A 26,725-nucleotide genomic window follows, 5' to 3' on the forward strand; every position below is an offset into this window, starting at 1 on the left:
TGTGGTATTCTGGTATACCAGCCCAAATGGACTAAGACACCCACGCAGTATCCTTATCGCTCATTTCTTACAAATGGTTTGAAAATTCCAATGGCCACCCTATCAATAAGGGAGACAAAAGTGCCACGAACACAGGCCAGATTCTCGTTCTCTCTCTTCAGGTGATCTTGCTCCCTCACCTTTTCTATTTCAGAGGATTGTTTTGTCCCCCATCCCCAGCCCCCCTTCACTTTAAAGAGCCTAAGACAGTATTGGAGTGTTTTAGGGCAGATTTTTAGATAAAGTTCCTTATTCCTACAACCAACCCCAAGAGTGATACACAGAGTAATACAGTACTATTGCTATCCAGTTGTCCAAAAGGACAACTTTTCCTATCTTATTTGTGGAACAGAGAGTCTATTCTCTAATAGTTCATACAAATAATAAAGTAAATAAAACAGACATGTGGACATTCTCAAATTTTATACGTATGAACTATGGCATGGGGTTCCGGAACTGTGGTGATCCTGACATTTTTAATCAACTCGGGTCACCTTTTCAGGAAGAGTTTCATTTAACTTTTTCCAAATCACTCATGGAAATATACATGCTAGGTGATAACATTAAGAGGAAAAAAAGAAGAAAAAGAAGAATTCCTTGAAGAAATGGCACCAAAAGAACACGCGGTATAGTGCAGAGGTCCAAGTGGTTACCATGAGCTTGAGACACTCTCCCTCCCATAGATGTAGAAGAAATGACACATACCATTGTGGGCATGGGAAGGTGCATTTGGGTAGGACCCGCCCCTTTCAAAGCTTCCTGTGTGACTTACATTTTGATCACTGGTTCTAATTTCTTCATTTCTCATTTCTTGACTTCCAGAAATGAAGACGATTCTCAGGGAGGAGCTCTGAAACACAACGTACCGCAGCCTGTCAACAGAGCAAATTCACTGAAGTGATGACAGGACCCAGGGAGAACAATGCTTTATTTGAGCTGGATATTTCTTTGGCTTGTCACAAGAGAGAGAATTAAAGGAATGACTATTTCAGGTAGGGTTTCACTTTTCATGTTAACATTGTGAGTCTTGTGGTCAGAGTTTAAAGTGACAGATAATCTGATATATCAGCAGCTTGACTTATTAATACAGAGCATTTCCTTCCTACTGTTGAGATGGGTGCAGGAAGAGAGAAATTACTGGGGTGAACAGCTTTCTGCTGATACCAAGCATCAATGAGGAGCCCAGTTATGGTAGCTGGGTGTTCAGTGGGAGCAGCTGAAGAGGAATGAGGCTCAAGTCCATTGGGAGGGAGTTAAAACATGACCTTCTAAATGGAAACAGTGAAGAAGACAGACAAGGGAGCTTAATTCCTCATTAAATCATATGCTCTTTGTAAACGTAAGTTAGAGTTTGATCTTTTTCTCCTCCACTTTTGTTGAGATGTAAGTGACAGACAGCACGGCACAAATTTAAGATGCACAGCAAAATGATTTGACTTACAAGTAGAGTGAAATGATTACTACAGTAAGCTTAGTTAATATCCATTATCTCATATAGCTACCCCAAAAAAAGGACAAAAAAAAAAAGAAGCTTCCTCATTTTTTAGTTGTGATAAGAACTCTTAGAACCCACTTTCTTAACAACATTCAGATCTATCATACAGTAAGTAGTGTTAACTATAGTCATTGTGTTCTCCAGTACATTCCCAGTACTTCTGTATCTTATAATTGGAAGTTTGTGCCTTTTGACCACCTTATCCAATTTCCCCACTCCCCACCCAGCCTCAGGTAACCACAAACCTGATCTCTTTTTTTTTCTATTATTTGTTTTATTTTTTCATGGTTGGACACTGAAAATAATACTAGATAGTTTTATTTGTTCAGTTTCTTTTCTTTCTTTTTTTAAAAAAGATTTTATTTATTTATTTTTATTTGAGAGAGAGAGAATGAGAGAGAGAGAGAGCATGGGGGGGGAGGGTCAGAGGGAGAAGCAGACTCCTCACTGAGCAGGGAGCCTGATGTGGGACTCGATCTCAGGACTCCAGGATCATGACCTGAGCCAAAGGCAGTTGCTTAACCAACTGAGCCACCCAGGCTCCCCTTTTCTTTCTTTCTTTCTTTTTTAATGTTACTAAATTTCACTTTCTTTTTCTTTCTTTCTCTATTTTTATTATGTTTATAAGTTTGTTTTTTGTTTTTTTGTTTGTTTTTTTTTTTTGAGACTCCACATATAAGTGACATCATATGGTATTTGTCTCTTCGTCTGACATTTCACTTAGCATAATGCCCTCAAGGTCCATCCATGTTGTTGCAAATGGCAGGATTTCCTCCTTTTTTATGGCTGAATAATATTCGCGTGTGTGTGTCCAACTTCTTTATTCATTTATCTGTTGATGAACACTTAGGTTATTTCCATATCTTGACTATTGTGAATAATGCTGGTGTGAACATAGAGGTGCAGAATATCTCTTCGACATAGTGTTTTCATTTCCTTTAGATATATTCTCAGAAATGAAATTTCTGCATCATGTGGTAGTTCTATTTTTCATTTATTTGAGGAGCCTCCATACTGTTTTTCCATAATGGATATACCAATTTATAATCCCAACAGTGCCCAAGGGTTCCCTTTCCCCACCCCCTTGCCAGCATTTCTTATCTCTTGTCTTTTGTTGATAAGCCATCCTACCAGGTGTGAGGTGATATTTCACTATGGTTTTGATTTGCAGTCCTTTAATGATTAGTGATGTTGGGCATCTTTTCACGTACCTGTGGTTCAATTATATATGTTCTTTGGAAAATGCTTATTCAGATTCATTGCCCATTTTTAATTGGCTTATTCGGGGGATTTTGTTTGTTTGTTCTTGTTTATTTGTTGATTTTGCTTTTGAGTTGTATGTGTTCTTTATGTATTTTGGATGTTAATCATATATTTTATTAGATACATGGTTTGAAAATATTTTTTCCCATTCTGTAGATCATCTTTACATTTCGTTGATCATTTCTTTTGCTGTGCAGAAGCTTTTTAGTTTGATGTAGTTCTACTTGTTTATTTTTTTTAAGATTTTATTTATTTATTTGGGAGAGAGAGAGAGATCATGGGTGGGGGGCGAGGGGTGGAGGGACAAGAAGACTCCCTGCTGAATGGGGAGCCCGATGTGGGACTCGATCCCAGGACCCTGAGATCATGACCTGAGCTGAAGGCAGACGCTTAAACGACTGAGCCACCCAGGCACCCAACACTTTTTTATTTGGTTGCTTGTGCTTTAGATGTCATGTCCAAAAACTCATTGCCAAGGGAGAGTTTCATCTTCTAATGCATCTCTCTGTTGCTTTGTTTCTTGTGGTTTTCAGATTGCTTCACCAAGAAACTGCTTTGGGAATATTCTTCAATGAGTGAGCAGTTTGTCTTATTTTGTGGCTTAACGGAGTCGTGCCACAGAAGTCAACTCTCACCAACCCAAGGCTCTGAAAACTTGCCCTACAGTGGTCATAAGGACTTACCTGATGTCCAGTGGTACTTACAACCTCAAAATGGAGATCCATTACGGGAACTAACTAACAACTCTGCTCACATCATCCAGAAGAGCACCCTACACTTTTTGACGACAGGAATACATAATGCTGGGTCATATATCTGTAGACCCAGGATTAGGTACGTCCCAAGTGCATTCTTATATGAAAACATTCCCAAATCCTATATTACCTGGATATAACATCTATGTTCACAGGACCTTGTTAACTCTCCTAGGAGCCCTCGGGATGAGCCCTGTTGTGTCAAGACCATCTTAGAAGTTAAGCCTAAGACAAATCTATCCTGTATACCAAATAACTCTGTATCACATGAGCAATACCTTCTTCTTGGTAGCATTGACTATATTCATTGCCCTAGCTTCAACTGCCAAATTGACGCACAAAGTCCAAATGTGACCTGGTACCAGGTAAGAATGACTTCTCCAAAACTGATGTGAAGTATGGTTTTTATGGTAACATCCTATAGGGGCTTTATAGAAACATGGGTTAGAGAATCTGAGGCCTAGAGCTTCGCAAATACTGACCTTGTGCCTATAAAGAAGACCTGACCTTCTAAAGTGGTCTTTCTCCCAGGGAGCCACAGAGTGTGATATTGCAAGTAGGAGAACCGTCTTTTTTTTTTTTTTTAAGATTTTATTTATTTATTTGAGAGAGAGACTGAGATAGAGAGAGCATGAGAGGGGGGAGGGTCAGAGGGAGAAGCAGACCCCCAGCTGAGCAGGGAGCCCGATGCGGGACTCGATCCCGGGACTCCAGGATCATGACCTGAGCTGAAGGCAGTCGCTTAACCAACTGAGCCACCCAGGCACCCGAGAACCGTCTTTTTGATCAGTGCTAGCAAAATTTCTAAAAGTTAAGTGCATTACGTATGAAGTAAGACATAAACTTACGAACATCCGCTAGTGCAGAAGACCAGCTGAATTCATTTCTATTGTCTTTGGAAAGCAATGGGCACTATTGGGGGAAAGGAGACACCAACATATGAGGCCTGGAGGGTTTATGAGCAAAATAAGAGACTGGAATGCTTTCCAAAGAGAGCACGTCTGGGAGGACATTTATGGCAAACATAGGTGGCCCAGGTGACAGGTATCCTGCACAGATGAGAGCGGGGCGGGGGGCGGGAAGTCAGTAAAGAGGAAAGGGGGTGGGAGCAAGGAAGAGGCAAATTTCCTAATGATTTTGAGTTATGAACCACATGTGAGTAAGCTTCATAACAAAAACACTTCACATTGCCATGGCGTCTTACAGTTTTTCAAAGTGCTAACAGATATATAAATGCCACATAAACATCTCCTTCAACATAGCCCCATGGTAGTTGACCTCTGGGCGGTGGAAACAAAATAGAACTTAAATTGCCTCCTACACTTGTAATACTTGTTGGAAGTCCAATACTTTGCCGTAAAAAGTCATGTAAAACGTTAAATTCGACTTCAAACCATGTTTGTTGATATGAAAATATCATTTTAAATTGCCACTGATCAGTCACGCAAGTGGCCCATATCTAGCTGGTGGCCCTGCACAGTCCAAGACTCAGCAATCAGAGAGCCATGGTGGTCCAACCCCTGTGGTGTGAGAAGCCATTTCCTCACTTGATTACCTTGACGCTTGGTGACAATGGGTAGACGGGAGTTATCATGTCCGCTATAGAAATAAGTGTACAGAGGGAACAAGTGACGAGATGTGCTGTAGGTCTCACATTTGTATTTTAAAGTGACACTGAAAAAATGCTGGCCTCAATAAAATCCTAACTTAAGAAACACATTAATTTCATAACCTCTAAAATGAGGTTAGCCAGAAAAGCCCATGATTCTGTTCATTATTTTCAGTTCCCTTTTTTTAATTAAAGATTTTACTTATTTATTTGATAGAGAGAGAGAGAGAGAGGGTACAAACAGGGACAAGGGCAGAGGGAGTGGGAGAGGCAGACTCCCTGCTGAGCAGGGAGCCCCACACGGGACTCGATCCGAGGACCCTGGGATCATGACCTGAGCCAAAGGCAGACGCTTAATGACTGAGCCACCCAGGCGCCCTTATTTTCAGTTCTCGTAAGAACAAAACTTCCTTTGGTTCAAAAATATTTGTGGTCTGGGATGACAGATATCCTGCTATGTCAACGGAGGCTGTTCTTAGGCCAGTAAGGCAGGCTTGCCCCCAGCCATTTCAGATCAAAATGCATTTAAATTTTCAATGATTATATCCCTGAAATGAAGACTATTTTCACGCTCAGGTAAACAGAAACCACACAATAGTTGTCAGCTTTCTGCATATATATTGCTCTTGTAAACTAAACCCTAACAGTGTATGACATTCACAGAAGGAGGCTCTGGGGTCTTGACTGCAAAGGTCAGCCTGTTTTTAGTGGTGAATAAGCATCTGTCCTAAAAGTGGGCAAACAATGGCTCTTGTTAAAATTGTACTTTCGGGGCACCTGGGTGGCTCAGTCGTTAAACGTCTGCCTTCGGCTAGGTCATGATCCCGGGGTCCTGGGATCGAGCCCCGCATCAGGCTCCCTGCTCCGTGGGAAGCCTGGTCTCCCTCTCCCACTCTCCCTGATTGTGTTCCCTCTCTCGCTGTCTCTCTCTCTGTCAAATAAATAAATAAAATCTTTAAAAATAAATAAATAAATAAAATAAAATTGTACTTTCTAGGGGCGCCTGGGTGGCTCAGTCAGTTAAGCATCTGCCTTCGGCTCAGGTCATGATCCCAGGGTCCTGAGATCGAGCCCCGCCTCAGGCTCCCTGCTCAGCAGGGAGTCTGCCTCTCCCTCTCCCTTTGCCCCTCTCCCATCTCATACTCTCTCGCTCACTCTCTCTCTCAAGTAAATAAATATTAAAAAATAAAATAAAATTGTACTTTCTGATGCAGACTTGGATAGGTTATCATTCAAGTTATGTTTCCCAATTGCATGTATGTTTGCATGTGCATATACACACACCTGCACACACACATATATGCACACATACATGCGTGCAGTAACCTGAGAAGTCACAGACCTCACGGAAGGAGTGTATCACTAGAAGTCGTGACATTAGGCAGCAAATAATACCCAGTGCTCTCCGGTACTCGAGTGGTGGGTGGGTCACGCCTAAGCCATCTCAGAATAGACGGCAGAGGCTAACACTGGCTAAGCAGATGTTGTATTCAGATGAAACTCCCGACCAGGGACTCCTCTGCCAGATGTATAGAATATCCCACTGAAATAAATCCAGGGGCTCGAGGCTCTGGGGGCTTTTGGAAGATTTTTAATAGACACGTCAAAAAATTTAGGCTTGGAGATTCTTATTTATTTATTTATTTATTTATTTATTTATTTATTTATTTAATTTTATTATGTTATGTTAATTACATCATTAGTTTTTGATGTCGTGTTCCATGATTCATTGTTTGCGTATAACACCCAGTGCTCCATGCAGAGGCTTGGAGATTTTTATTTGAAATATTAAATGGCCAAGAAGTCAGAATTAGAGTGAATTATCTGTTCTTTACTCAAAGAACATTTTCTCCATATTTTGCCAATTTCTAAAAATATAGTAAAGAAATAGCCTACACAGACTTTTAAATAAATGAGAATTACAGGGACACCTGGGTGGCTCCGGCGGTTGGGTGCCTGCATTTGGCTCAGGTCATGATCCCAGGGTCCTGGGATCGAGTCCCGCATCGGGCTCCTTGCTGGGCGGGGATCCTGCTTCTCCCTCTGCCTGCCGTTCCCCCTGCTTGTGCTTTCTCTGTCTCTGTCTCTCTCGCGTGCTGACAAATAATTAAATGAAATCTTTAAAAAATAAATAAATAAATGAGAATTACATTTAATGAGAGGGCGTTTTACATTCTCTCGCTAAGCAAACCTTTGACATGGGCAAAATTATAACAGGGCAGCGGGAGAGGTCCTTCCACGATGGCATTGAGACACAGTTATCAGCGACACTGCTGTGACCTCTTGTCAGTTAGATTTGTGCCCCAAGCAACCTTTCCACTGGTGGCTTAAGACAGTCTCATGCATATGCCACACTCACTGACCACGATGCTGACGTGGCTGGTGCATCTCCTCTGAGCCCTGCGTTCCATGGAATGTATGCACTCAGACCTGCCGCTTCTCCTTCGCACTTCTCCGTGGCCTCCTTTTCTCACGGTCACTAGTCCTGTCTGGTATTCTGTGAGCCTAGTGACCCAGACACCTGGTGAGTTGGTGAGACTGGCTCAACCAAAGATCAGTGTGGTTCCAAGTACAGAAGAAGGAAAGATCATTTCAATTTGATTTCTGAAAAACATTCTCAAGGTCGGTACATTGGCCCATTCGGTTGTTCTCACTGAGCAATTTCAGAGTGCTCATAATCCTGCACAACTTCCTAACGTCTGTACAATGCTATAACCCACAGGTTGCCTAACCAATAGTGAAAACAGAGAAACTGTTTTCTTCCTTGTTCTGAGCAGTATATCAATGCGGTCTATGATTGCATCAGCTTTGGGGCGGCTCCATTATGTGGTTGATTCATTCTTAGTTGGTAGGTAGAGGTTTTTTTGTTTGTTTCTTTTTGTTTGTTTGTTTGTTTTCACAAGAACAGTGATCAAGCCAATTCAGCTTTTGCTAATAGAGTAGAATTTGTAACCCACATTCATGGTTTTACATTTATTCTAATTAAATTCTGATTTTTGTTGGTTTTAGCTCATCATTCTACACATCAAGAGGTTGGAATTGATTTTGAAATCCACCATATTAAGCCATCCACTCCCAGACTTGTGTGACTTAAGGATGAGATGCAGGCATGATAGGTCTTAGCAAAAATATTGAACAGCCTGGCATTGAACTGCCAGTTCTGTCAGCTATTGACTCTAGCATGATCCCATGATCCCTTAATCCACAACTTGGGGAGTATTCCTGCTCAATTAACTTAAAAAGGGCACCCAAATGGTGACTCATTCAGCCCAGGTATATCTATTTTACTTAACAAAGACCTCATCAACATGTTTTCCCAATGACTCACTACAGTGAAGACAGAACATCTACTGTATTCCTGTATTCCTCTGAGCCTCTTGTCTATTCATTTTATCATACATTTTCTTTTTTAAGGGCTCATAAGTCATCTGTCCAATAATCCATTCAAGACTTTGGCTAAAGATGAACATCTAGCTCATCGGTCTATATTTTTCATAATGTACCCTTTTCCACTTAGAAGATAAATACGAGGGGCACCTGGGTGGCTCAGGCATTAAACATCTGCCTTCAGCTCAGGTCATGATCCCAGGGTCCTGGGATCGAGCCCCGCATCGGGCTTCCTGCTCGGCGGGAAGACTGCTTCTCCCTCTCCCACTGCCCGTTTGTGTTCTCTCTCTCGCTGTGTCTCTGTCAAATAAATAAATAAAATCTTTAAAAAAAAAAGAAGATAAATACGAGTGCAAAATTTATGTTTAAATAGAATGTGGTCGGTTGATGATTAGAGTAAGAGACAGAAGCTGCAGGAAAAGGCAGATGGGCAACAGAAAACAGAAGCACAAGGGGCACATTCTGTGAATGGTGAGTGGCTCAACATGGTGGGAGTGGAGAGTTCCTGAGAGGTTTTAGGGTTAGGGCTGAAAACAAAGGCTGTAAGTTGGTTATGTGGTATGGTTATTGGGGGTCCCTATTGGTATGATTGAACTTTACAAGTGTGAATCCTGATCCAGGGAACTAGCTGTGGGGACAGAAAGGAGTTGGTGGATGCTAGTGATATCTTCAAGGAATAAAATACAAGATGAAATACTTTGGGGGACATAAAAGAGATGACTCCTGTTTTGGGTCTTTCTGGCTCAAATATGTTCACAACATTTAGCAAGTTGAGAAAGTAAAAGTGAATTCGATGAGGGATGATAAGAGCTCACATACACAGATCTGGACATAATGTGTCATTAAAACAGACATGGAAATGTCAAGTCCATCAGGGAGGGCAGGGCTTAAGATGTCCATGTTAGGAGTCCTCCCAGACTAGGTAACAAAAGCCCTGGGAGGAGCTCCACTGTGTCTTGGCTGGTAGTATTAGAGCTTGATGACAATAGAGGGTAGTATTTCAATAACTGCTCCTCCTAGAATACATTTTCTTTGTTCTTCTTGCTGCACACATTCCTTTAAAAGTCCCATTTTAGTGTCTTCCTCTTTTCTGCATATCTCTGTTCTGTCTAGGACTTACTGACATTATTCATACAGGTTCACATTGAGATGTTCCTCCTTCCATATTTTGTTCAAGACTGTTTCACAGCTGAGCAAAACAGCCCCGTTAGCACCTCTCTTTCCTACTGGAATCATTTGTAATCATCTTACCAGAATGGGTTTCCCATCATTCTTTACACAAATGCCCTCTCCCTTACCTCTTTTCTTTGATGTTTCCTTTTAGTTCCATCTCATTAAGTCTTAAGAATACATATGAAGTCATACCTTTTTAATTTTTATTTAAGATTTCATTTATTTGAGAGAGAGAGAGAGAGCACACGAGCAGGGGCGGGAGGAGGGGCTGAGGGAGGGGCTGAGGGAGAGGGAGAAGCAGATTCCCTGCTGAGCAGGGGGCCTGACTCGAGACTCGATCCCAGAACCCTGAGATCATGTCCTGAGCCGAAGGCAGATGCTTAACCAACTGAGCCACCCAGGCGCGCCCGTACTTATGTTTTTATGAAAAAAAAAGTCAAGTCCACTTTGTTTTGACCCATCCTCACTGTGGCTCAACTGAGGTCTCAGTCATGACTCTCCGTCCTCTCCCCATTACTTTCTTGGGTGATTCACGACACACTTCTGCTTCAATTTCTGCTCTTTGTATGTGATTATTGTATTCTCTAGAGTTTTATCTCTGAATTTTACCCCATGCTCTGACTCTTCTTTTGAAGGGTCCTTGACCCTTGAGATCAGCTGATTGATATTTAACATTGTCTGCCCCACTTATTTGCCTTCTTCTACTTCCTGCCTGTGGCTGCCCCTCTCTGACCTGCTCTGACCCTCCCCTTAGGCTCCTTGCCAACCTACTGGAAGTCCCTTCTTGGGCCACAGGAACCACACCAGAGACTTGGAGTAGGGGAATCCCTGCTCCTATGAGTTAGCATGGGAAGTAGAAGGGAAATTCCTCAATGAGAACATGAAGCTCAAGAGTCAGAAAAATTCATGTTGACCCTCGGTCCTCTCAGTTGCTAGCTCTGTGATACAGGGCAACACATGAACTCCAAAACCTCAGTCTTCTTGTAGAGTCTGTGCAATCCAATTCAGAGAATCCTTTGAGTGAATCATATGGGATAATACATGAGAAAGAATTTTATAATCTGTATAGGTAAAAAATACTTATTATTTTGTTATTTTTGTTACTTATCTCTTTGTTTTTGACTGCTGTGGTGAGAGATGCACTGAGGGCTATTTGTTGGAGATTGGAAGGCCATGTGCTACATGGAAGTTAGGGGCTACAGAATTATTGGTACAGTGAAACTCAACCATTCAACAGATATTTATCGAGCCCTTACTATGTCCTAGCCCCTAGTGATACAAAGGTGATTACATGAGTCTTAGGCTTCAAAACTTTTCAGTTATGCATACTTTATTCACTCATCATTTACAAAGAGCTTATTCTTGCTAGCTTGCTTGCCATATACTAGAGACACAAAGACCAAGTCCGTCTATGCACGCCAGCCTCTTCACCGTGGCCTTATTTCCTATATCCATGCTCCATTTCAGATGTTTCCAGGATGGAACTTACCTTCAATGGAGTGATTCCTACATATTACTCAAGACTCTGATTAGCCTGGAGGGAGCATCCCTGCTTCCTGTGAACCAAGCCAAGGCTGCCCAAGTGCATCAGACTGGCTTACTGCTCGGGGCCTGCCTTCTTAGACTGAGCACTCTCTCAGTCTCAGAAGGGAGTCATGACTCCATATCCTCTGATGGGAGGGATCTGTGTTTATTCCTGCCAGTGTGTCTAGGAGCAGCTATGTGTCTTGGCACAATGGCTGTCTCAACAACGACATAGAAAGAGGTAACTGTATACATAAATTACAATCAGAGGGCTCTGGGCAATCATGGAGGTCTGGGAGCATGCAGGGACTGGTTTTGCTGGGAGAGTGCCTGGTCACTCCCTCTGTGAGAGTTACCTCTTGAGTTGGAGTTAAAGACTGAGCTGCAGCCTATCCAGTGGTGGGGAAAGTAGTGGGAGAGATGTACGGACACATGGATAGAGAAAGAACATGGTTATTTAGGGAATGGCAAGTGGGTGGAGAGGCAGTAGCAGGAAATGAGAGCAGGAAGGAATGGTAAGTTCAGCCAGGGGAGAACTTTAGACCTTAGCATCCATGATGGATATCCTAAATAAGGGAGAGAAGTGCTCATTATTGCATTTTAGTTTCCACTTGAGTTTGTGTCTTCCATGAGTTCATTGTTTCTCACTCATTAGTCATTCTTTGTCATATCTATGTACACCTGTTTAGTTGTTTACTTAATATTTTTTAAAGATTTTATTTATTTATTTATTTGACAGAGAGAGAACACAAGCAGGGGGAGTGGGAGAGGGAGAAGCAGGCTTCCCGCTGAGCGGGGAGCCCGATGTGGGGCTCGATCCCAGGACCCTGGGATCATGACCTGAGCCAAAGGCAGATGCTTAACTGACTGAGCCACCCAGGCACCCTTTACTTAATATTTTTAATTTAAATTTCACCTTTTTTGAGTTGAATTTATTTAGAGACAAAACTTTATATTAGCCCCGTACACACAAAAAACCTGTGCCAATTTCCATAAATATAAATATACATGGTTTTAAAAAAAATTCATTGAGATATCAGCTCCTTAAAGCACTATGAGTTTTCTAGAATAGTCTCAGAGGCCTGAGTCATGCTTTGGGAAATACGAGGCTAAACAACTCTTTGTGGATCAGTCAGATTTGGTGCCTTGATCTCAACAGATAATGTCATTGTATTTGAAAATGCCCCTCATGAACAAATCAGAATCTTACAAATACAATTTCTGGACAGAAGCTCTTCATAGCTTGTGTGATGCTCTCATTTGTGAAGTTTTTCTGTTGTTATGACTAGTAGTAATAACAATTTTCTGGTTAAAGAAGGTTATTTATTTTTCTTGTCCCTTGGATTAGAATGGAAAGCTACTCCTTAAAGAAAAGAGCAACTCAATCCTGGTGGATGAAGTTTTTGAAGAACAGGATGGCACGTACGTATGTGATTACACTGAGTCGGATAACACAAGTGAGTGGACAGTCAGAGCTGTTGTTCAAGTGACAACCATTGGTAAGTGAGATTTTTGTTTCCAGATCTGGGATTTGAAGCTCCATTACCCAATTAAAGTTACCTTCCTTCGGCTTAGTCCTGGCTTCCTTTTTGGAAAAAAAAAAAAAAAAAAAAAAAATAGTCATGTGAAGCCTTAAAAGCACAAAGACGTTAATTTCCCATTAACCTAGATTCCATCCCTGGGAAAGGCCTAGTTCCGGATCACATTCAAATTGTCGCAAGTTGGGTTTTCCCTGCATTGATCAATCCCTGGTTTGTTTTTGTAATAAGTTAAAAAATTATATGAAATATTTCACACACAGCAATAAATGACACCATGAACCTATCCCCAGCTTTAATACATGTTAATGTCTTTCCACATGCTTAAAATCTTGCTTTTTCTTTAAAGAAACGAAACATTGCAGGGACAGCTTGAGGCCTATGCTCCTATCTCTTCCTGTTCCTTCCCTTCCCAGCAATAGTCCAATCTTGTAGCTTATCTTCTTTCATTTATGTCGTTATACTTTTCTACAAACATATGTAGACATTAATAAAATGGAACATTGTTTTATGTTATAAAATGTGTTTTGTGTTAAAAACCCATGGTATTATTCTAAGGTATCGTTTTGCCAATTTACACCCCCCCTCGGCAAGGAACAGATTCCCATTATTCCCAAATAATGTTTGGTGTCATCAGGTTTTTTGATTGGTGTCAAGTGAGATCTCTCTCCCTCTTTCTTTTTTTAAGTCCCGATTTACATTTCCATGAGTACAAATGCAGTTTAATATCTTGTTATATGTTTATTGGTCTGTTGGGTTTACTCTTCTATGATCTGTCTATTTTTGGCCCAATCTTTCCATTGGGTCGTTCTTACTAGATTTACAAGTGCCCACATGAATAAATTGTACGCTGCAATTAATTTAAGCATGGCTTTTGTCAAAACACAACAGGGTTGGTCATTCATGCTTTGTATTAAAGAGCTACAGAACGGTTGACTTAGCTCTTAGTAAATACATTGATTATTTTTACCTCCTCTTCTTTTAGTGTAAATACAAATTACATTAAACACCCTGAGGCCAAGTTAATCACTTCTGCCTCCTTCCTGGATCTCAGCAATTTACATTTATATTAGATTGTTCCTTGGAGGAGAAGTTAGAATGCAAGTATCCCACTTGTACCCCTTGCCCCCTCCACGGTATGTCAGGCATGATAACTCAGCCCATCAAATTTTCAGGGGCAGAATCTGCTTTTCTCTTTCTCCCAAGGGATGCCTTATAAAATCTGTTACCTCTCTTTTAATCAAGCATTCCTGTCTTCCTCACTCACTCATTCATTCTTTCATATATTCATTTTTACACAGATATTTGTTGCATATCTAATACATGTCGGGCACTGGGATTAGTGTTAAGGCTGTAAGAATGAGCTCCTGGAAACTTTCTGTGGCCACCCAGAACTTCCCACTTTGTGGGGTACACAGGCCATCATAATACATTTCGATGAGTGGCGAGAAAGGGGACATGTGGGAGGTCCACCAAACCCAAACCCAAACCTGGACGCACCATGTCCAATTGAGAACTGAGGGGTGAGCCCAAACCAGAGCAATGAAGGTGGTCAAGATACCATTCCAGGCAGAGGGAGCAGCACTGTCAATGTCTGGGAGATGAGAGAGGGCACGCACAGTCCGGGAAGAAAAAGAAGGTCCATTGAGAGTGAATGTCTGGAAGCAGGACTGACATCGCACTGTTTTAGCGCCTTCGAACTTTATTTAAGGAACAGTGGGGAGCTATTGAGGGTTCTAAGTAGGAGAGTGTCATGAATAGATTTGTATTTGAGATAGATCATTACATCTGCTGTGTAGAAAATGGATTTGGGGGGAGCAAGAATGGAGAGAGCAATTGCTGATGGTAGCCTGAACTAGGAGCTGCAGTGGGGATGGACAGAAGTGGACAGACTCAGGAAATATGGAGGGAGTACATCCGAAAGGATCTGGGAACTGGCGGTGAGGAAGAGGGAAAAGGAGGGATCCAGGACAAGAGAGTTGGGTTTTAGGTGGACTTTCTGTTAGATACTGATAGAAGATAGCATCGCATGGCATAGATAAGAGCTGACATAGGGCACAAAAGGGGGAGCACAGCAGGTTTGATGCATATTCTTAAAAGATGCCCCTGGTTGCTCACTGCCTAAACTTAGCAAAGGTGATGAGAAACAGCTTTATTTGTGTATCAACAGAACGTGATGATGGATTTAATGTGTGAAGAGGGAAATGAAGGATGTTTTTGTTTTCTGGCAAAAAAATGTTTTTGTTAACGTGGTCAACAGTGACACCATTTCATGAAACAAGAAAAGGCTGAAAAAGAAGAGGTCTAAGGAAGAAATGAAGGATTGGGTTTAAAAGGACTTTTAATGATCCAAATCACAATGACAAGGAGGAATTTGGATAAACCAGTCTGGAGATGTTAGGGCTTGAGATGAAAGGTGAAGGTGGTCAACATGGTATCTAAAGCAAAGGGACTGCATGAGGTCACCTAGGGAGTGAGTATAGAGAGAAGAGGGTCTGGAACTGAGGTCTGGAGCACTACAATACTTGGAGAGGTTAGGAGGAAAAGGAGGATCCCCAGAGGGGGTAGAGCAAGGGTGTGGGAACAGAGGGAAACTGTCCCAGGGCAAGTCACTAAAGTATCTCTGGGCAGAGGGAGTGATGCTTGAGAACTCATCATTGGGTTTGGGAAGATGGCAGACATTATTTACATAAGCGTTTGAGAACTCATCATTGGGTTTGGGAAGACGGCAGTCATTATTTACATAAGCGAGTGGGTACCGGTAGAAGGGTGGGGAGAAGACCTGTAAAGGAAGTGAAATTGATGATGTGGGGGAGAGATCATTTCAAGGTTCAAGAGCTTTCGTAGGGAAGAAGCCTAGAGAGTGAATCGCACCACAGCAGAGAACAAGGAAGAAAACCGATATTCACAAGAAGCACAGAGAAAGCGGGGCCCCCAAACACATCGGGAAGTGAGCAGAGAGGCAGAAGGTGAACAAGAGAGTAGGGGAGCAGGGAACCAAAAGACGAGAGGGTTTCAAGAGATGGTGCCTGACAGTGTCCAAGGCTGTAGGGAAATAAAGCTGAAGAAAAACTCAGTTGTGCCCAGTGGATTTAGGTGCCAGGAGGTCACTGGGGTCTTTAGACAAAGCAGTGTCTGTGGAGTGATGGGGGCAGGACTCGAACTACAAATAATGTGAGAGAATGGAGATGAGCATATAAGACTGTTTCAAGAATGTGGCTGCGAAGGAAGGAGAATGAGTGCAGCAAGGAAGTGAGGTGCAGGGATTTTTCTCTCTTTTAAGATGGAGAGACTAAGCATGGATAAGTGCCAATGGGAAGAAGTGGGGTGGGGGGAGCGGAGAGGAGAGAGAGAGAGAAAGAGAAAGAGAGAGAGAGAGAGGGAAATATACAGGGGAGAGATGGAATCTTTGAGGGAAGGAGGTCCCTGAGAAGTAAGAGGACAATGTCCAGAGCAGAGGCGATGAATTTCCCTTTATCAGGAGATGGGACATAGTCAGGAGGAAGTTTGACCACGGAGCCCTATTTGACAGTTCGGGGCAGGAAGTGGAGGGATAAACGAGTAATGGAGGGCCGGACTCACCTTTATTTTGAAATAAACCACGATCTTAGTGATGGACGGGGTGGACTCCAGTCTGGCTGATGTGGGCATTTTCTCAGGTGTGTTCTTCTTCTGGATTACTCAGCCAGATGGGGCTAAAAAGCAATCTTGTAGGAGAAGACAGGAATGGGGGCTCAGGTCTGCAGTGGTTGAGCAGGGCTGGTGCAGAAGAAAATGCACCCAGGTGGATAAGGGTTTATCAGGGACTAATGTTTTGCTAGCACCTACGACCTGATATCATGGTCATTTTTGGAGGCTTGTTTTTCACATGGAAACCTAAGTTCCTAGCTTTATAGAATATGAATCAAAATTGAAGAGAAAGCTCCAAAGCATTGAGATCAAAGTGCCCCTTTGTACACACATCTTCAGGAAGCAGGCTTTCAGATTTCCCAATGCACATAATAATTTCTATTTTCATCTTTTAGTGAAAGACACTAATCACAAACCAGATATTCTGGATCCCATCGAGGACACACTGGAAGTAGAACTTGGTAAGGTGGGTTGTGTTATCACCCTTGAATGACATTGTGCTTCTGGGAATAAGTCTAAGTGTGATATAAAGAAAAGAACCTCGGGATTTTTTTTTTTTAAGTATTTTATTTATTTGTCAGAGAGAGAGAGAGCACAAGCAGGGGGAGCAGCAGACAGAAGGATAAGCAGGCTCCCTGCTGAGCAGGGAGCCCGATGCGGGGCTCGATCCCAGGACCCTGGGATCATGACCTGAGCCAAAGGCAGACGCTTAACGACTGAGTCGCCCAGGCATCCCAAAGCTTGGGATTTTAAGTCAAACAGAATTGAGTGTGAATCTTAGCTCAGCCACTGGCTACTTTTGTGATCTTAAGATCATAAGTTATTTATTCTTTCTTAGCTTCAGTTACTTATTCTTTCTAAGCTTCAGGTTTTAAATCTGTAAACAGACAGAAGAAAACTGACCTCATCTGGATGCATCGAGAAATGTAGGATAACATTCGTTAGGTGACTGGTGCAGTGGACATGATCAATAGATTTTAGATTCTTCCTTACTCATCACAGAAATAGCTGGTTATGTATATTAGGTCCATTGGTGAAGTCTGTAAATTTAACCAATTTACCAATATGAATAGCATGAATCTTTGCAAACATGGTGTTTGGTGTGGTCTTTAAGATAATTGTAGAGGAACTACATCCCCTGCTCAAGCAACTCATATTCCCAACTAGTGTCTTTTGGGTAGAGCTGCAGAGTGACTTTCCTCTTGGTCTCCTTGTATTTTATCAACTTCAATAACATCTACATTTTCCCACACAGTAAAATAAGAACTGCTCTATTTAAAACCAAGTGCTGGTTGTTCCAATAAAATAAGTGCTCCTTTAAATGCTAAAATATTTAGAATTACAGAAATGTCAAAATAGATACTATGGTAAAAGACCGCTAGATGGCGGTATCAGTGTGTCCTGATTACAGAAATAGAATTTGCAAAACCAGCAGCATCACAAGAATGCAAGGAAGGAGGAAAGGAAAAAAAAAATTAATAATTCAAAAATAGCCAAGCTACATATGGTTTCAGTGACTTTTAAAGAATTACAGGGCAGAGGGACAGTATTAAGGTGCAAAGACGATTTTTTTAAAGGTGAAAATTTGAGTTTGAGGCAGAGTATATCTGAATACCCCTTATGGAAAAAATGGGTAGAAAGAGGACAGTGTGATAATTTGCATCCCCACAGTAGTGCGTTGCTCAGGAAACTGCTGAATATCTAAATAATTTCTTCTTTAAACTACATTAGAGTAACCTCACAATTTTAATTTAATATGCAAATATTGGTCAGCAGTAAAATGTTCTTTATTGACACACCTTCTACTCAACAGCAGCGTTGGAAGAGCAGGCTGGTCACTGAAGGGACTCCTCATTTTCCTGGTGTCTATCCTTAAACCACATCAGAATTCTTAGTGCTATGACCATATAGTCGCAGGTTTGAGATATAAATATTGCCCACTGGAGACAAACAGACCTGGTCTTACTTGTTTCCAGATGAGAGACAGCTAGATGTTCGGTTATTTTCTGGCACACCTGTTTTTTACCTGCAAACGTGATGGCAGTCATGAACGGTCTTGGCGGGGGGAGTCTTCCTCCTGCACAGGACGAAGTGTTCTCACGGACTTCCTATCTTCTGTGTCGCCTTCATTTTCAGGAAAGCCTTTAACTCTAAACTGCACAGCACGATTTGGCTACCAAAAGAACTTTATGCCTGTAGTAAAATGGTACGTTAAAGATTCTGACCAGGAGTGGGAATTCCCAACATCTGAAGAGATCGGGTAAGAAGGAAATTAGCAGACGATATTCTTTGCCACCCACACTAAATGCTTTAACCTTTGGAAACCTTAAAAATGTGCACCCAGAGGCGAGCCAACAGGCCCAGTTCACAGTGTGGCCATTAGCGCCAACTAGCGGTGACAAGAAGCGCATGGAAATGCAAAGGGCAGGTTCATTTTATTTCATTTTAATTAATTAATTAATTTATTTATTTTTAAAGATTTTATTTATTTTTTAGAGAGCGAGCGAGAGAGAAACAGCATGAGAGGGGAGAGGGTCAGAGGGAGAAGCAGGCTCCCTGCTGACCTGGGAGCCCGATGTGGGACTCGATCCCAGGACCCTGGGATCATGACCTGAGCCGAAGGCAGACGCTTAACCATCTGAGCCACCCAGGCGCCCAGGGCAGGTTCATTTTAAACAGCCCTTTCTGACAGGCCATAAAATATTTAAGTTGTTGTGAAGCTCAGTTTGTATCAACAGTTTGATGGGGCTGCTTTAAACATCAAGCTGACAAGCAGACAGGCATACCGACCCAGGCTGCCTGAATAGAAGTAGCACATCCAACTAACGGGAAAGAATGCTTACCCTCCCAACCCCATTTTTCCCAGTGCCATCCATTTAGAGTAGTGGTGAGTTCAGGGTTCCAAATCTTCAGTCATGAACAATCTGGAATGCACCCAGAGGAAAACGCACATTAATGAGTCTAACCAAAAATATGTGAAGCGATGAATAGTTGAAGCAATCCAAATGGAAAAGGAGATGCCGAGGTGACATATCTGTCTTGAAGTCCTTGGAAGCAATTACGTTTTATGGAAACTAGACTTAGTTTGTTCCCCTCTGGAGCACAGAACCCCGATTAGTGGACAGAATTTACTGGGAAGACATTTTAGCTCAAGAGAAAGGAAAACTCTAGCTATTCAGAGCTAACCAATGCCTCATGAAGCTGGACTCTGGTCCCTGGAAGGATTGAGGGTTTGGATCCAATTGGTCAGGGCTGTCACTAAGAAATAGAGTTCCTTGTTTTTCCAAAATCTGTTCCAAAGTAATAGTGTATGTATTAAGCTCTTCCTTCTGATTCTTAAAACATTTCCATGAACAAATGTACTATCTTGAAAAGTATGCATTACTACAAAAAGAACAAATTTTGATAACAGTAATAGAATTTAGCAAGAACTTCTAAGACAAGGGAAGTCACACAAGCCCTTGGGTTCGAATCTCTGTTTTCCACCTGTTGGCAATGTGACCCTTGACCCCTGCAAGACATCCCACCACCTGTAATCTATGGACACTTATGTCCACTTTGCAAGGTCCCTGTAGGGAGCTGATTCTGTAGAGGTGACATGCTCATCATGGTCCCCGGCCAGTAGGAAGCATTCAGTGAATATGAGTTGGTATTGTAGGCTCCAAGCAACACGGCCTAAAACACCGTCCATCTAGATAATATTCCTTCATGTAAAGACAGACTGTAGATCGGCAACTTTAGAGAACCCAAATAGTGAATAAATACTGAGACTTACAACTCGCTGGATGGGGCGGAATGGCATAGGGCCAGGATTCAGGCTGTCACTTCCAAGCAGAGTGACCTTGGACTGCCACCTACCTTCTGTGCCTGGTCTGCGTTGCTGGCCAAGTCAGGATGATCATACTCTTACCTCTTAGGGACTCCTGTGAGGTGAGGCATGCAGGAGACTCCATAGCCCACAGTAGGTGTTCAAAAGAGTGAGCACAGATACATGGTAAGCCCTTGGTGGAAGTGAGCCACTAGTCAATATTATTCTTAAATTATTGTTATTGTCTGTTTTCAAGGGGAATGCTTAGAGTAATGTAGGCAGATGAGACTCACCATAAATTAAATTCTGGTGTAAATGCATAAAATGATGCCTAGCAGATTCAATAATCAAAAAATGGGCCCCCATCATAAGATGGTCAATCTCAACTTCTTCTGGACACTCCCCTAGCTCTTCTGAAAGCTTAACTGTTGGCTGCTAATATGAATTCCAAATACTGCAAAAGGTGGTCAGTGCATGCTACTGACTGAGTAAAGTATTCATTCTTCTTTCCTAGTGTTAAATCCACCAAAAAGGATAAAGTCATTGCCCGCGTTATCCACTTGAAAGAAGTTACTCAGAGGGAGCTTCACAGGAAGCTTATCTGCTTTGCCCAGAACTCCATCGGGAACACTACCCAGTCCATCCAACTGAAAGAAAAAAAAGGAGGTAAGCCTGGAATGTTGCCACGTCATGCACACAACTGCTTTTATCTGAGAGGAGAGGCATTTTCCTTTAGAATTGTAATGATGATGATAGCAATTAACATTTGTTAGATGCCGGACACTATGCACTTTGCTTGTATTAAACCATTTAATACTTTGACCAAGGGCACATCACTATTAAGTTTCATATCAGTGATCCAGAACTGGTCCTCTTAACTAATACCCTGTGTATGGGTGCTGTGTTGGATAAGCCATTCATTCATTCATTCATTCATTCATTCACTCACTCATTTATTCATTCTACAAATACCTAAAGGGCATGTCCTGTGTAACAGGTATTGTGCTAGGACCTAGCTTCTTTTCAGGGTTTTCTTTTCCTGGCTTCTCAATCCAGAGAACATGATGGTCGGGTATTGCAGAATGGAGAGAAGAGTCCTCTTGCTCATTGCTCAGGGTGGTATGTGTAATATCACAGATCACAGCCTTTTAAAGGTGGAGTGGAAATTCCTGGTAAAGAATAGTTTTGAAATTTCTTTAAGAAGACACTCAATGATGAGCTTGATATCATTCATTCAATTAATAAGTGATTACAAGAGCAAGCAAGTTTTGAATGCTACTGAGGCTTACGTGAGACAAAATTTGTGCTTGGCCATAGTGGATGCTCTGTAATGGGGCTCCTGTCAGGAGAGGTGTGTGGAAGGTCTCATGTGTTAGGTACCGTGGAGGGTACAAAACCAAGCCACGCATTGCTCCTGGCCTCAGGAAGTTTAGACTTTACTGGTGATGATAGTGCATGAAAATAATTTATAATATACAATGAGAGGGATGCAAATGGGTGGTGTGGAGGTTTATGGGGGAAAAATAACTAAAAGTGGCCATGATCAGTTTCCCTGACCACCCCAATCAGGAATGGCCGGTTCCCGTGAACTGTCTCCAATTCATTGTCAGACAGTTCCCACAAGACGTAATTGTATGTATTTCCAGATTCAAGAGAATGCTTCCGAGAGAAGTGCTTTTGATAAAAATAATAGGGTCCGAAAAGGTGCTGGGTGGGCCCACAGCGTTGGTTGGACTGTAGTCTTGTCCCAGGAAAGCTGTCTGTGCATTTGCTCATGGCTGCCATCTTTCCCCCAGCATTGTTCATATACATCCTGCTTGGCACCGTCATGACCCTGGCAGGCGTGCTGATGGTAGCTGTTCTGCTCTACATGTACCGGATTGAAATAGTCCTGCTGTACCGAACCTACTGGAGCAAGGATGAGACGCTCGGGGGTAAGGTGACCCCCAACTTGCCTCTGAATTTTCCTCTCAGAACTGACTTCGAGGAAGAAACTCAAGAAATGGCTGTTCCCTGTTGGAGAAAGTCATGCCCCTCAGCCTTTGAGACCTTCTTCCAGGTCTGGTGGCTTCACACCTGGGAGAGCTGGGAGCAAGTGGATAAACAACTTTTTTTCAGTCCATTTACCCGGAATCTTGCTGACCGACGATGCTGTTGTAGATAGAGCATGTTGGGCTCGAACATAATCTTGCTGTTCACCAACCTAACGCAATATGACAAATGACGTAACGTCTCCTTAGTTTCCTCTCCTGTAAAATGGGATTGTAATCACAATCACAACGAATGCTCTGAGGACTCATTGAGTTAGGACATATTAATCATTTAGAACAGCATCTAGCACGTAGCAAACACTCAGTAGAAGCCAACTGTTATTATCTCTTGAGTACTGAGGGCATGCGAGTCAGGTGTATTAACGGCTTCAACTGTCACAGCGATCCTGCAAGCCTGGCAGAGGGACATGAAGTCATGGGCCCAAAACTGAACTGCAAGATAGTGCTAGACTTGAGGATTTGGACCCAGGCGGTTTGGCTTAGAGCCCCCATAAGCTATTACCTCGGTTAGTCTCATCTATAAAACGAGGGGCTTTGAAGATGGTGGCAGTGTTTGAAAAGTGTTGAAATTCTATAAAATCCAAGTACTATTACAATGAATGAAGTTATCTGCCCACTTCCGCAGGAGATGGGATCATAGTGCTTATTGGTGTTTGCTTCTTTAGAATAGAAGAGCTGGTTTGAGTGTTTTTCTAGCCCCGGAGGTCCCTAAGATGAGAAAGTTTGCAGTTCTGCTTGGAGAGGGCAGGATCCCTTCTGCCGGATTCCGGGGCTAATTACTTCCCACGCCAGTGCTTGCCCCACACTGGGAACACAGTGAGGAGCTGTCAGATCTATAGGAAAAGGACAAGTCAATCGTATCTTTCTTTAGACTAATAATTGAGAATTCATGCAAGCAGTCCTTAAGCCAAGAGTGTTTTTTTAGATTTATTTCTTTAAATTAGCTTCTTAGCTTTTACGAGTTGAGCAAGTGATTTAACCAATGTCATAATCATTCCCCTAGATGACTTACGCTTTTTTGTTTTTTTACTGAAATGATATTTATCTTAAGATTCTAGAGCTTGTACAGACGAGCCAATCAACCGTGAAACTTTTAAATCGCTCTTTTTACTTTGCACAGACAGTAACCTGATGAGGAGGCAGAACCTGGTTTTAAAGCACAGTGATTCGGTGCTCTTCTGTGGCCAATCTAGTGTTTTATAGCAAAATGTCTGTTTCCTGTGAAGTTAATGCTGAATATCCGAAATTTTGGAGAGACATAGACGGGCGGAGTTGCAAAGGACCTAGGAGAGTTCTAATACTCCCACTGGCTAATTTTATTACCAAAGAAATTTAATGTTTCCAGATTATAGAAAAAGCCAAGCTCGCTGGAGTTTCACAGGGATATGGAAGGAATGGAGGTAACTAGGGTGTGTGTCACACATTTAAACCACATAGCCCTTCCCTGCTGGCCGTGCCCCACGAGCCTCCTCCTTCCCACCGGGGCAGTGAGGAACTTTGCACTTGAGCCTCCCGGGCCTCGATTCTTCGGCATCCCCCTTTCTTGTCTCCTGGACCTCCCCCGCTCCCTCTTCTTTTTTCTACTGCTGGCATTTCCATCCACCAGGGCCTCTCCTTATGTCCACGTTCAGCAACTGTAGTGCCGATTGCATTAGCCCCCTGGGCTCTTGCTTGCTATTGTAACACTGCTATTTGCCAGTCATTGTGCAAAGGACTGGAATATGACTCGGGTATGTCCGGATGCCAATGTCCATGAGTTAACTTTTGAGATTCTCTCCCTGTCTTGCTTGGCTAGTTATGTAGCACATCCCAGTACTCAATGTGCATTTGTAATCATCCGCTCAACAGAGGCACATGAGACTTTACGAATAGCCTGAGATGAGCTTCATAAATATGATTTCCCATCCAGAAATCAGGGGAAAAAGATATTTATCTTGTGAGCCTGCTGTGAGCCAGACACCACGCACTTTATATACATTGTATCACGCAACCCTGAAAACTGTCCACCAGGGAGTTCTTATTACAGCATTTTACACATGGCGATTCTAATATAGGTACATGCGCCGTCAACTTTATCCTCTGCAAGGTGCTGGGTCTTGGCAATGCTTTGCTCTCTGGATGTTACCACGCTTTGATGGAACAGACTCTTCTTTGATGTGTAACGCAGGAGATAGCAACAGCGCAGTGCAAAGAAAACTCAGAAGAACCCCCGGGTACGTGTGATTTAATCACAGAAGTCACAGCTGTTTGATCTGACCTCAGTGAAAAGGCAGGAGTGCGTCATAAATTAGAATTTGAATCCGGTTGGACGGTCGACACCACTTAGCAGTGTGATTCTGAAATGGACACAGCTGCTGCTTTTTATTGTTAAATCAATGCAGTAAGGAGCCCAACACTTAATTCTTGCCCATATGTCGTAGGATACAAGGCCCATGTATGTAAAACATATGTAAATGGTTGACTTTTTTTTTTTATTGTTTCTCTTCCTCAGATAAAAAGGTATTTGATGCTTTCGTATCCTATGCGAAACGGAGCTCTTTTGAGAGTGAGGCCGCTTTATCTCCGAGTGAGGAATACCTGGCTCTGAATCTCTTCCCTGAAGTTTTGGAAAACAAATACGGATACAACTTGTGTTTGCTCGAAAGAGATGTGGCCCCCGGAGGAGGTAGGTCCTGCATGCCAAGAGAAGATCTAGAACAAAAAGGACAGTTGAATACAAGCACTCTCTGGGCTTTCCCGTCATTCCTTCTGTTGGGATATACCTCTTCTGGAAAGTTCCATGAGCTTAGAATATGTTGGACCACAGCACAGGAGAATATGTGCTGCAGAGACATGTTCTGTCATCCAAAAAAAAAAAAAAATCCATCTTCAGAAAAAAATTATTAGGCCCTAGGCAGGCCTTCCTGAACAAAGATAGGATTCCTGGCTCCTCCGTAGGAAGTCATCTCTGTCATCCCAAACAGATGGCCCCACCCCTCAGCATTGGATAAGGCCGGGCACAATGGCCACTCATCAAATGTGCAGATCTCATTCTGTCCCCCCCTTCCCCTGCCCCAGGCACCTCACCAGGGAGCCTGGGGCATTCCATGCCCCACTGTTATCCCAGCCTGCCTTGTGCCAACAAGCTGGGCTCCTAGAGGAATTGAGAGTTTGAGGACACGGAACACAAAGAGAGGAATGTGAAGTTGGGAGTCACCGGACACCAGAGTATATCTTCACCTGTCAGGAGCGTTGATAACAGCAAAAGCAGCATAGCGAACATGCTTCCCTTCCTCCTTCCCCAAGAGTGCCTTTGCAAGGAACCCTCTGGGTAGATCTGGGAGATTCGGAGATTCGGGGTTATTGAGACTCCAGGTTTAGCAATAACAGTTCCTTAAATTCTTTATTTCCAGTGTATGCCGAAGACATTGTGAACGTGATTAAGAAAAGTCGAAGAGGAATATTTATCCTGAGCCCCAACTATGTCAATGGACCTAGTATCTTTGAACTACAAGCTGCAGTGAATCTGGCCTTGGATGATCAAACACTGAAACTAATTTTAATTAAGTTCTGCTCCTTCCAAGAGCCAGAGTCTCTACCTCATCTTGTGAAAAGAGCTCTCCGGGTTTTGCCCACAGTCACTTGGAGAAACTTAAAATCAGTCCCTCCCAATTCCAGGTTCTGGACTCAGATGCGCTACCATATGCCAGTGAAAACCTCTAAAGAATTGCGGTGGAGCCATCTCAGAAGTATCCCCGAATTGTTTCACTGGAAATGACTCAGTAAAACAGAAACCACTGGGAGGAGCTCCCAGCCTAGGGAACGGTGAACCCTGAACCACCTCCTCCCCGCCCCTGGTGAGTAGAGATGTGGATGTGAGTGGAGATCCACACAGCACGGATCGAGTTGCTATAAGATGGGAAGTGTTTTGTCGACTCTGAGCAAGCCTGACAGGCCCTAGAATGACCCTGAAGCTCTGGTAGAGCCTCTGATAGCCTCTGGACCGAGGAAGAGTAAATTCTCCGGATGCTCACACACATTCAACACACAATGAGCCTCAGACTTTCCGAGCGGTCTGAGCAGAATTGGCAGATAGAATCACTTTTGCTTTGTGGCTATCGACTACCATGTCTGCTATTTATTATACATATAAATTTGTATATATTTGCAATCAAATAAATATTATTTTATTCGAAGTGACTGATTTAAACTTTGCCTAAAGCTTCTCTGTAAACAACAACAACAATACTTACTCCATGTTCACCCATTAACTCTGGAGCACAGAAAGTAAGTGGGAAAGGCAGAAACCAGGGGGGACAAGGGGCAGACAGGGCCACCGTCAATCTCTACTCTGTCCTTGAGGGCAGTGTCCTCTCTGAGCAGATGAAATAGAGGAGGAGGCTTTCCTGTGGGGGGTGGGGCACGGGGGGGCCGGAAAGGGGGGAAGCCTTGTGCCAGACACAAGGCTAGGGGA

General features: G+C 42.8%; 1 protein-coding gene across 1 annotated transcript; it reads left to right on the plus strand.

Annotated features, from left to right (window-relative positions):
- Positions 1-870: 870 nt before the first annotated feature.
- IL18RAP (interleukin 18 receptor accessory protein) lies at positions 871-26,590 on the plus strand. Its single transcript, XM_045885264.3, has 10 exons — positions 871-1,031; positions 3,331-3,631; positions 3,728-3,917; positions 12,594-12,744; positions 16,809-16,874; positions 18,550-18,673; positions 20,736-20,887; positions 22,018-22,155; positions 24,764-24,937; positions 25,665-26,590. The coding sequence occupies exons 1-10, from the start codon at positions 962-964 to the stop codon at positions 26,027-26,029; spliced, it is 1,731 nt and encodes a 576-aa protein (XP_045741220.1). The 5' UTR covers positions 871-961; the 3' UTR covers positions 26,030-26,590.
- Positions 26,591-26,725: the final 135 nt, after the last annotated feature.

Source organism: Mirounga angustirostris, unplaced genomic scaffold (genome assembly GCF_029215605.1).
Source record: "Mirounga angustirostris isolate CCGP_5_RB_7025 unplaced genomic scaffold, mMirAng1.0.hap1 SCAF_10, whole genome shotgun sequence".
Classification (NCBI taxonomy): Eukaryota; Metazoa; Chordata; class Mammalia; order Carnivora; family Phocidae; genus Mirounga; species Mirounga angustirostris.